Raw genomic sequence first — 11,862 nt, forward strand, 5'->3', positions numbered from 1 at the left:
GTAAATTATATATTAAATAGTTTTCCAGATAGGCTACTGTTCTTCGCGAGGGAACTAAAATCCCTCCAGCAGGAGTGTGACAACTCTGCACTCGCAGCTTTGTCACACACAGACTCACTTCATGAGATTAATTCAATGATTTATTAAATCATATATGAAATTAACCATCGACCAATACATTGTTTTTGTGTTCGGCCATCTCTTGAGGATGCCCCTGGGCGCCTCTCTTTGGAGGTGTTCTAGGAGCGTCCAGCTGGGAGGAAACCAAGGGGTCGACCCAGGACCAGGTGGAGATATTATATCTCTTCACTGGGAGCGTTTTGGGATCCCTCAGTCAGAGCTGGCAGATGTTGCTCGGAAGAAAAATGTTTAATTTAACCATTCAATACATTGATGGCACTGTTACAGTGTTAAGAAAACACGAAGGGTTTAATGACATGAAAGTAGTGATGGGTAGATGAAGCTTCATAAAGCATTGTTGTTATTTTCTAGCATGGTACTTGTTTGCTGTATTAGCCTTGATTTTGAGCTACTATACTATGATACTGATACAGTTTCTTTTTCCAATATTCAAACTTCACAAAAACCTTATTTAAAAGATCAATTCAAAACTTTTAAAATTAAAAAATAAATAAATATTTATTTTGTTGGCCCATGCAAAAATAAAGAAATACCCTTTAGGGCAACTAATGTGAAAACCCAACTGTCCTGACTCACTCCCATGTTTCAAATTTTAAAGTCTTCCTCTCCAAGATGCAGCAAGTCCCTCATCATGATGATGTTTTGAAGTTATTACTTTATTAAGTTCACCCCGGCCTGAAATCTCAGCGAACGAGAGGTTAAGAGAGCGGAGTCCATTATGACATTATAATGGTCTTCACTCCTCCTGTTATCACGCCCAGCTTTGTTTATCAAAGCAGAGTTGGTGTGATTACCGTAAACAAAATTAAATATTGAGAAAAAACATAACTGTTTCTGATGGCGGGGCTTAAGCACATTTTCTAATGTAAGTATTTCAATGAAAAGAGAGTATTGTACAAACAGACACATACTGATGAGTACAATAGAGGTCCAAGAACTGTTTACGACACACTCAAATCAACACATTAGTTGTCATTTAAGTAATAAAGACAATATACAACATGACAAGAATTCAGAGTAGATTTATATAAACACACCACCTAGATTTATGACAATAGTACACAACAAATACAACATGCATCAATTATCAGGGGGTTTGGTTAGTAATCCTCTTGAGGTTTTGTATGCGCTTCAGATGTTACCATTTAAAACTTTTTAAAATGATGCTTCGACCCTTAACAAAGTAGTTCAATGCTACCCTCTAGTGTATAAAATTAAGTACTACAGTTAAATCCAAAACAAACACGCTATATCATCTAAACAGTTGACATTTATGTAAAACAAAAATGATCTCTATATTTTTCATTTTATATGTGGGTTCATCTTCTTAAGGGACATATTTCATGATCTTTTGGCAATCCTGATAAATACACTTCCTGCTCACTAGGCGGCGGTAGTGATCTATGGCGAGTAAATAACGACAAGTAAAGGGAGGAAGTAAATCAATCCGTCGGTGCACAAGGTCCTTGACAACATCACCAAAATGATGTCCGTGAGTCTTCTCCGTGGACTGCGAGCTTCTGCGGTGATTCATTCTTCGTTCCGGAGAAGCCTGCTGACGGCACCGGGATATGGAGCTCGTTTTAGCGGAACCGAAATAAAACGTGTCGTCGGTGTCCCACTGCTCACCCGGAACCTCCAGGTATGACATGCAAGCTCCAGATAAAATGTTGAATTTTGAGCAACTATGTGAGGATAACGTGATGCAGAACCAAATACATATGATATATTATTTATTACTGTGACTGACAGTGGTTGATCGTGACATAAACAAACCACCTGGTTTGAGAAGGTTCTTCATGGTTTATCATTTGGATTACAGTATACTTAATACACGTGTTTTTGTTACAGCCAGTGACGCCTTCACCCCGCTATCTTTGCACGACAGCAGAGCCACAGGAGGGGGACCTCGTCTATAAGGCCAACCTTGGAAATGTCATCCGAGGTCAGACTTCCAGGAAAATGTTGCACTAAAATCAATATTAAGATTAAATGATAGATTCCATAAATAAAACTTGTCTATTTCCCCCATTTTTGCTACATGTTTTTTTTCCCCACTGGTTTCTCATTTACTGAAAAATTGCTTCCATTTATTTATTGTTCCAAACTATAAGACTTTGATTATATTAGTGGGTTTATTGTTGTGTTTTGACAGCCAAATAAAATAACCACTTCATAAACATGTTAAGATAAAAGATGCTCTCCCAGCACCGGAAATTGCTTCCAAAGTCTTTTTATTATTTAATTTTGAGTTTTTATTTTTGTTTTTACATCTCTGCAAAGCGCAATGGAATTTTTTTTTTCATATATAGTCACACTCAAGAGAAAACCCTGGATCTTGTCTGGAAAAAACAAATCAGAATAAAAACTAAGAGGAAAACAATGTTAAAACAATCCCTGATTAAGTGAAATATCCTTCTATAAAGATTGAGTCCCTGTCGTGCAATGTATACTTTTATTGTATGCATTTGATTTACTTTTACTTAATGAATAGTGAAACCTCAAACAAACGCACCTGAAAGTAAACCTGTGTTCACATTAAGTCTAATGTTTAAATAAATAACCAAACTTCTGTAAATCGTCATCAAATAGATATCTGGCTATGCAGGTTTTATTATATATATTTACATGTTGGTGTATGAATTATAATATTTGAGGTATTCTCTTTCCATGCAGGGGTGAAGATGTTATCCTACACCAGCAGTGGCTGCAGCCTTCTTGTTTTTCCTCAAATCCTGTTGAAGACAGGATTGGGAACAGGCGGCATCGTCTTGGAGGTGATTTTAGGCAGCTTCATTGGCTTCCTCACCTTCTGCACCCCCATCCTCCTCCACCTGGTCACGAAAGGATACGTGGTCAGACTTTACCATCGCCCAGACACGGACACGTACACGGCTGTCACCGTCAACGCCTTCCTCAGAGAGCGCAAGACTGTCTTCCACCAGAACCAGGTCCGGTTACCGGGCGTGAGCCGCATGCTCACCACCTTCTATGCGGACAAGATGGGGATGCTGGTGACCCCTGAGTTCTTCGACATGCCCCAGGACTACAACCACCTCATGGGCTACGACAAACCGTTTAACTTTGACTCAGACGACATTGACAAACCGGCACACTGAGACGAGTTCGAACCTTCAGGCCTGCTGGTCATTTGCTAGAAATAAAGTTTAATCTAATCTTACAGCAAGATGGCTCTTGAATACTTTCCCCACATTCTGACTGATACAAGTTTAGCCTTCTTTGATTGACAAAATGAAAGCCCAATATTTAAAACACAAATGTATTTGCAAATGTTATTTTCAAGTTTATTAATGCGAGTATGTTACAAAGTAAAAAAAGAAAGTCATTTCATCTTTCATTTTAAAGTTCACGGTGCCCTTGGACAAATGAAGATCTCCTGAGTCTGAAGAGACTTTGTCGAAAGACTGAGCGTCTCTGGAAATCCGCTAAACTTGAGGTGCACAGACTTCACCTCAGGGATCTGATGTCTTCTTACAATGAGATGGTAGAAACTGCTAGATCTGATTACATTAGAAAACTGGTAGCAGCAAATAAGAAAAACCCCAAAGTGTTGTTTGACACGATTAATTCTCTTGTGTCTCCTGCTCCTCAAATCACCCCTGTCTTCTGTGAAGCTGACAGCAGTGCATTGTTGAGATTTTTCATTGACAAAATTTAATTGATCAAAGAGAAAATCTCTCCCCCTTTTTTTTTTGGAACCCCTGCTGTCTCTGAGCCCCTCTCTTCTTCTTGGTCTTCCTACAGTGCTGTATCTCTTGGTGCTATTTCGGCAGTAGTGAACAAGATGAAACCCTCCTCTTGCTCAGATGACGTCCTTCCCAATATGGTGAACCTCTCCCTTTCCACAGGGTTTTTTCCCAGTGCATTTAAACATGCCATTGTGGAGCCTTTGCTCAAAAAGCCAGGCTTAGACCCGACTGACCTCAGTAATTTCAGGCCTATTTCTAAGCTCCCTTTCTTGTCCAAGATCTTGGAGAAGATGGTGTCTGAGCAGCTGTCTTTGTTCCTGGATCAGAGCGACATCCCTGAGAAGTTTCAGTCTGGCTTCCGTAAACATCACTCTACGGAGACAGCCTTACTGAAAGTGTCCAATAACATCATGATGTCGGCTGACTCGGATCAATTCACTGTTCTGGTTCTCTTGGATCTGTCCTCAGCCTTTGATACAGTTGATCACCAGATCCTGCTGAGAAGACTGAGGGATGAAGTGGGACTGTCTGGGTCTGTGTTACAGTGGTTCTCGTCATACCTTTCTGGATGCAGTTTCAGTGTATCTGCCAATCAAATGAGGTCTGAATCGGCAGATCTCTTGTGTGGAGTCCCTCAAGGTTCTGTTCTGGGTCCTTTATTGTTTTTGCTGTACTTGATTCCCCTCGGTAAAATCATTCAGAGATTTCCTGATGTTTCTTATCACATTTTTGCTGATGACATCCAGCTCTACTACTATTTTGATCCAACTGAGGCCCAGAGGCTGAAAACCTTAGTCAATTGTTTGCTAGAATTCAAACAATGGCTGAGTGAAAACACTACAGCTAAATGTGGACAAAACTGAAACTCTTGCGATTGTTCCTGATGATAAAAATTCCAGGGTTGAGTCGGTACTTGGGTGACTTGGGTCAGTCTGTCAAACTGAGCCTGAGAAACCTGGGTGTTGTATTTGACAAAGACATGTCTCTAGTTCAACACTGCAGAAAACTGACCAGAAACTGTTTCCTTCAACTGAGAAAAATGTTTGTGTCTTCTCGTCTGGACTATTGCAACAGTTTGTTTTAATGTCTTAACAAGAAGGTGCTGTCTCGCCTGCAGTTGATTCAGAACTCTGCAGCCAGAATTCTAACTCGCTCAAGTAGAAGAACTCACAGTTCTCCGATCTTTAAAACTCTTCACTGGCCTCCAGTTTCTTTCAGGGGCAACTTTAAAATTCTGGTTCTTACTTTCAGATCTATTCATGGTCAGGCTCCTCCTTATATCACTGATCCGATCAAGCCTTACACCCCAGCTCGGGCTCTTAGGTCTGTGGATCAGAATCTGCTGATGGTTCCTCGCACACGGTTCAGGACCAGAGGAGAGAAATCCTTCCAGGCTGTTGCTCCTAAACTTTGGAACGATCTTCCTCTCTCTCTGTGTTTGATGGATCTACGGACTCCTTCAAGAAACATCTTAAGACGTTTTTATTTGTTCAGGCTTGATTTTCTGTTCTCAGTATTTTCTTGACCTTTAAAGTATATATTTTATTGAATTTTGTTTTGTTTGTTTAAGCGCTTTTTGACCCTGGTCTGGAAAAGCGCTATATAAATACAAATTACTTACTTACTTACTGTATTAAGATGAACTACCACAATCAGCCTCTAGATGGTGCTCTACACCTGCTCCCGAGCGAGTGATGATTTAAGAATGTACTAAAATAATCTTTGTCACAATTGGAAATGACCAATTTAATTCATTTTGCGTTTTTGTTTTGCAGCCAGTACACGGATGACTTTGAAAAACGTGTTTCGCACTGGATTAATATGTATTTTTAAAGTAATCTTAAAAGCTAAGAATATATATTAATAAACGGCTAAAATATCGAAATATGTAAACACTTGTTATATAAAAGTTATATTCCCTCACAGAGAGGTTACCTCATTAATACAAGTGATGTTTTGATCTTCGTCTGCGACATGCATGAGTTAAATCCCTGATTACGGTCACTAACTACCAAACGCTGTTTGTCTGTTATGGATCTGATTGGATCTTCAATATATTTGTTGTCTGACAGGAAAGTTAGGTTTGGATGATTAATGGATTTTGTTACATCCCCGTACTTAAACTGTCCGGACACATATCATGTAATTTACATTTTGGACTATAACAGAAAGATTGAAATGGAAGTTTAAAAAGCTTTACGATAGAAGTACTGATTTGTCACTTGTCCTGCTCTTGTGTGTCCCAGAGATACACAAGTGATGACTAGTGAAACTGGAGTGGCAGAGAGTATACGGACATGTTCAAGGTTCGAAACTGTCTCTAGTTCACATGTCACTAGCTCCCTGGATCTGATGCCACTTGACCTTTAAGGATCTTGCGCTCACCCTTTCGATGAAGGGGTTCACATTTAAGACGTTATAATGCATTTCCAAGGCTTTATATAATGTATGACATTTATAACCACGTGTAGCAATTTAAACCAAGGTTTGAAAAGTGTTGATAGAAATGCATTAGAAATACAGTTTTATGACAAAATTGAAAGAAGTATATTGATGGACTGATGAAGCTTCATGACACATTGTCATCATTTCAGAGCCCACTAGATGGCACTATTAATCTTTTACCCTGAGCGATTTAAACGCGACAATGACCCAGATGTAAAAACCATGTGAAAAAAGTCCAGATAGTGTTCTCCAAACAAAGTTTCTGTCACCACGCCTTGTTTAAGACCATGTTTTGTGAGACACATTTAGAGTGTGTGAGGGTCTACAAGCCAAAGCAACCATCTTTGATCTTCTAAAAACATATGTAAGTGAAGACGAGTACCACGATCGATGGTGTTCATAAGTCTTTATTGAAAAGTTCTAATTTCTGACCCCCCACCGTGTAATGCCGTCTCCGGGCAGGCCAGCAGCTGTCGGCCATCTCACTATTTTGGTCTCAGCTGAGTGGAGCCAACTTTCACACTTGAGAGTCAGAGCATCTCTGTCGGGGGGTGGGGTGGGGGGGTAAATGGGACCCCCACACACATGTACACTGCTGCCCCATGTACAGTTACAACATAGGTGGAGATAGTATGGATCTACTTTTGACACAGACCAGGATGCTAATGTTGGAGTCGTTGTTTTGGATGATTAGTGCAACAACAACATGTTTTCAGATTAAAAAAAACAACTTTTGTTATACAGATGATGTGCCGTCCAGCAATCTCAACCTCTTCTTCAGCAAATCTGTAACTTCAAAGCGGCAGCCTAGCAACCCCTGGCAGACAAGTTCTTTTACTTTGCTGGTCCTCCTCCTCATCTTCCTCCAGGCACCTCAACATGTTTTTGAAGGTTGCTTTTTTTTTTCACATTGTATTTCCTGCTTCTGCTTCTGGTTATTAGCAGTGAGATAGAGTTGAGATGTTCAGTGTTTAATATTAATGCAACACACTACACTTACATTTCTCTTTGTTTTTTCAGAAGAGTTTAAAAATAAAAAAGTTTGGGCACCCCTGTACATTTTCATGATTTTCCTTTATAAATCATTGGTTGTTTGGATACAAAAAAATCCAGTTAAATATATCTTATAGGAGACAAACACAGTGATATTTGAGGAGTGAAATAAAGTTTATATGATTTTACTTTTCTTATTGATTTTAATACCTTTAGCACTAATTATTTGAACTCAAAATTGGTTTGGTAAGCTCAGTGACCCTTGACCTCCATACACAGGTGAGTCATGAGAAAGGGTATTTAATGAGGCCAATTGTAAGTGTTTCTCCTCTTTGCATCTTCTCTGAAGAGTGGCAACATGGGAGCCTCAAAACAACTCTCAAATGACCTGAAAACAATGATTGTTCAACATCATGGTTTAGGGGAAGGATATAGAAAGCTATCTCAGAGATTTAAGCTCTCAGTTTCAACTGTGAGGAACATTGTGAGGAAATGGAAGACCACAGGCACAGTTATAGTTAGGAAAAGGAAAAATCTCAGATAAACGAGGCGCAGGATGGTGAGAACAGTCACAGTCAACCCACAGACCAGCTCCAAAGACCTGCAACATCAACTTGCTGCAGATGGTGTCACTGTGCATTGTTCAACTATTCAGCGCACTTTACACAAGGAGATGCTTTACGGAAGAGTAATGCGGAAAAAGCCTTTTCTCTGCACACGCCACAAACAGGGTCGCTTGAGGTATGCTAAAGCACATTTGGACAAGCCAGCTTCATTTTGGAATAAGGTGCTGTGGACTGATGAAACTAAAATAGTTATTTGGGCATAACCAGGGGCGTTATGCATGGCGGAAAAAGAACACAGCATTCCAAGAAAAGAACTTGCTGACCACAGTAAAATTTGGTGGTGGTTCCATCATGCTGTGGGGCTGTGTGGCCAGTGCAGGGACAGGGAATCTTGTTAAAGTTGAGGGGCACATGGATTCCTCTCAATATCAGCAGATTCTGGAGAACAATGTCCAGGAATCAGTAACAAAGTTGAAGTTGCGCCGGGGCTGGATCTTTCAACAAGACAATGATCCCAAACACTGCTCAAAATCTACTAAGGCGTCCATGCAGAGGAATAAGTATAACATTCTGGAATGGCCATCTCAGTCCCCAGACCTGAATATTATTGTAAATTTATGGTGTGATTTAAAGCGGGCGGTCCATGCTCGGAAACCATCAAACCTGACTGAACTGGAGAGGATCTGTAAAGAAGAATGGTCCAAAATACCTTCCACCAGAATCCTGACCCTGATTGGAAGCTTTAGGAAGTGTTCAGAGGCTGTTATTTCTGAAGAAGGAGGACGCACAAAATATTGAATAATTTTTCTTTTGTGATGCCTAAATTTATGCACATGCCTAATTTTGTTTAAATAATTCTTGCACACTTTCTGTAAATCATATACACTTTATTTCACTTCTCAAATAGTACTGTGTTTCTCTCCTACACGATATATTTAACTGGAATTTTTTATCCAAACAACCAATGATAAAGGAAAATCATGAAAATGTACAGGGGTGCCCAAAATTTTTCATACCACTGTATTTTATTGTATTACAAGCAAACATGCTGACATAAAAACAGGATCAGTGCCAAAATTAGAATCAAACAATAACTCATAAAATGTAAGACATTCAATTCATAATATTAAAATTTAATCAATAACTGATCAATTAAAATACATGTTGAAAATTAAATATTGTGAATAAAAACATAAGAGAGAAAAAAAACTCCTTGACATGCAAACAACCTAAACAACTTTTATCTTCCAAGTATTTCTTTTTAAATAAAATGTGTATTTGTGTACATAAAAACAATTTGCACTTTATATAGGATCATACTAGTGTTTCAGGTTGATTGGGTTTATATGAAACTATGCAAAAATATGATAATATTTAACCAGTTTCCATGAAATCCCAAGAAAGCTCACAAACAATAATCAACAGGAAAAAATCATTTCAAACCTTCGTTTTGTAGAATAAGAGTAATCGTTCTTTTTTTTCAACCTGTAACATTGGAGGAAGGCACTAAAAGTAAAATAAAAAAAAACTTTAATAAAGAATATAGTATGGATTTGTAGTGTGTATATAGAAAGTAAATGAAGCTTTAATGTTGCTGAATCAACTTTTTTTTTCTTTGTTTTTAAGTTGGATGGTCATTGTAAAAGTATCACGGTCAACAATAGAGATGTGGTTTGTAATATTATGATACAAATCAAATCTCAACGATAAAACATATTAAAAACTGCAAAGACATAACATTTTTACTAGTGATGAGTTGATGAAGCCTCATGAGTTCCTATTGCGATGTCGTTCTATGATGTATAATCTTTGACTTGAGCAACTGTTTTAATAAAACCTATCACTTTAAAAGCCAGTACTGCCATCTACTGAGAAAATTCTTACACTGTTTCATGAAGCTTTATCAGCCCATCACTATATTTTACCATCATAAAAAAAAAAAATCTGGATATTTGTGTTGACAACTCCTCGATCCAAGGGCAAGAGGGGCCATGGGTGAGGACCTAAAGGACCCTCCTGCAGGAAGAGGAGTGTTAGAGGCCTTAGAAAGGAAGAGCTTCAAATACCAACATGATTCTAGTCCCTCGACAACCCGGCCAGAAACACACCGACGGCTGCCATTAAATCTGTCTTTGAGGACTACAATTGAAAACCACAGTTCTGCACGTCTGTTCTCTGAACCACCATCACTGTCTTGTTGCTTACCTACTCCCCCCCTTCACTCTCACCCAAGACCCACACATCGCTGAACTGTTAGAATTTTATAGATTTCACTTTTGAGATTGCATTTTTTAATTATTTTGAATTCTTGGCCAACGAACATTTCAATAAAATAAAGTTAATAAAGTAGAAGTCATTATCAGAACTTGAAGAAGATTCATTTTAGATAAATTGACAGAAAGAAAGAGATATTAGTAGTATAATAGAAGTATTGTTAATGAATAAATTACTTTTCGTCCAAAACGTATCGAAAGGTGGCTACAGTGGCCACTGTATTCTTTGAAAGTACATTACTTATTTTAAACAAAACCAAAACAAATATATTGACAAAACAATCAAATGTAAAACTGCACATTAAGACCTCAAAATGAAGTGCAAAGCTCCGTTTAGGGTCAACACAAATTATTTATAATGCTGATGAAGCTTCATGAAAAAGTGTTCAATTTCCTGAGCTCAGTAGATCTTGACTTAAAACTTTCATTAAACTTTTGCTCAAAGCTTAAGATTATAAAGAAAACAGTGACATCTAGTGGTTTCTGAAAATGAGGACAAAGCTTCATGAAGCTTTATTAACCCATCACTAGAGACAAATACATTAACATAATAAAAACTTTTTTTTTACAAAACAGATTGATCATTTTCATCATTCAAAATAAAATTGGTGACAGATGCACCTTTAGCTCTTAAAACAAAAGCAGATTATTATAACAATTAAATGACATAGCTAGATACTGCATTGAGCTCCAAAGGTTAATTTTTACTGACATCTTTTATTTTTGTGAGATTATGGCAGCATTTGTCTAATCACAAAACCTCTTGGTATTACCCTGAGGAGTGATGGTCTGATGAAGCTTCATGAAGCAGTGTCATGCTGTTTAGAGGTCAGTAGGTGGCGCCATCAGTTTAAAAATGATGTGATGTTTCATTAGAACAGTTGTTCAAAACAGAGGGAAATAGTGCAGAGACCGCCATCTAGTGGACTCTGAAAATAATGACACTGCTTCATGAAGCTTCATCAGACCATCACTACCTTGGTGGTCCTTAACCAGTAGGTTGGGACCCTCTACTGGTCGGTGAGGCATTTAGTACCAGGCCGCAGAGGAAGAAATGATCTTCATATAATTTCTGTTGAACTATCACTGTCTGACCCTCGACACGACTCCAGAAACTAATATGGTGTTCAGGCTGATTCTGCGTCAAGGTGAGATATATATATTCATGCATTTTACATTTGATTAACATCTCACTTCCGGTCTGAATGAACACAGGTGGATTCTAAAGTAAAAGCTCTGTGAGTACCGGTTGGTTGGTGAATACAATATTTTATTTTCATGCAATAAATTACAAAAATTATTTAAAAATAAATACGCCTTAATTTATTCGTCACGCAACATAAACAAACCACGCACATATAGAGCTCGTTAAAATAAGTTATGCTTATACAGGGATGAATTCTCGGCTATTATAAATATATTTATATTTGAAATGATGAACAAATTGAGATTTAAAAAGAACAACTTGTTTTAAAAAAAATATATATACAATGTTGTCACTTGAATTAGAACTTATATATAAGTAACTCCTATAACTTAAATCCATTCCCGAAACGTAACACTAAAGGGTTAGTTCACCCAAACTTCACAAATGTTCTACTCACCCAGAGGTCGACTAAGGTTTGGGATTATTTTCAGAGTAATACGTTCTTTTTTATAGTCATTTTAATGTAGAGAATGAATCTCAGTCGTCTTCATCTTCATCACCAACACTAGACATTTAAAAAATTCCAA

General features: G+C 38.0%; 1 protein-coding gene across 1 annotated transcript; it reads left to right on the top strand.

Annotated features, from left to right (window-relative positions):
- Positions 1–1,565: 1,565 nt before the first annotated feature.
- On the top strand, positions 1,566–3,324 carry tmem70 (transmembrane protein 70). Its single transcript, XM_087811159.1, has 3 exons — positions 1,566–1,783; positions 1,993–2,086; positions 2,818–3,324. The coding sequence occupies exons 1-3, from the start codon at positions 1,625–1,627 to the stop codon at positions 3,258–3,260; spliced, it is 696 nt and encodes a 231-aa protein (XP_087667285.1). The 5' UTR covers positions 1,566–1,624; the 3' UTR covers positions 3,261–3,324.
- Positions 3,325–11,862: the final 8,538 nt, after the last annotated feature.

Source organism: Callionymus lyra, chromosome 16 (genome assembly GCF_982586985.1).
Source record: "Callionymus lyra chromosome 16, fCalLyr1.hap1.1, whole genome shotgun sequence".
NCBI classification, from domain to species: domain Eukaryota; kingdom Metazoa; phylum Chordata; class Actinopteri; order Syngnathiformes; family Callionymidae; genus Callionymus; species Callionymus lyra.

Coding starts and splice junctions, on each gene's coding strand:
- tmem70 (XM_087811159.1), top strand. CDS start 1,625: ATGATGTCCGTGAGTCTTCTCCGTGGACTGCGAGCTTCTGCGGTGATT. Junction 1,784..1,992: donor TGCTCACCCGGAACCTCCAG/GTATGACATGCA, acceptor TTTTTGTTACAG/CCAGTGACGCCTTCACCCCG. Junction 2,087..2,817: donor CCTTGGAAATGTCATCCGAG/GTCAGACTTCCA, acceptor CTTTCCATGCAG/GGGTGAAGATGTTATCCTAC.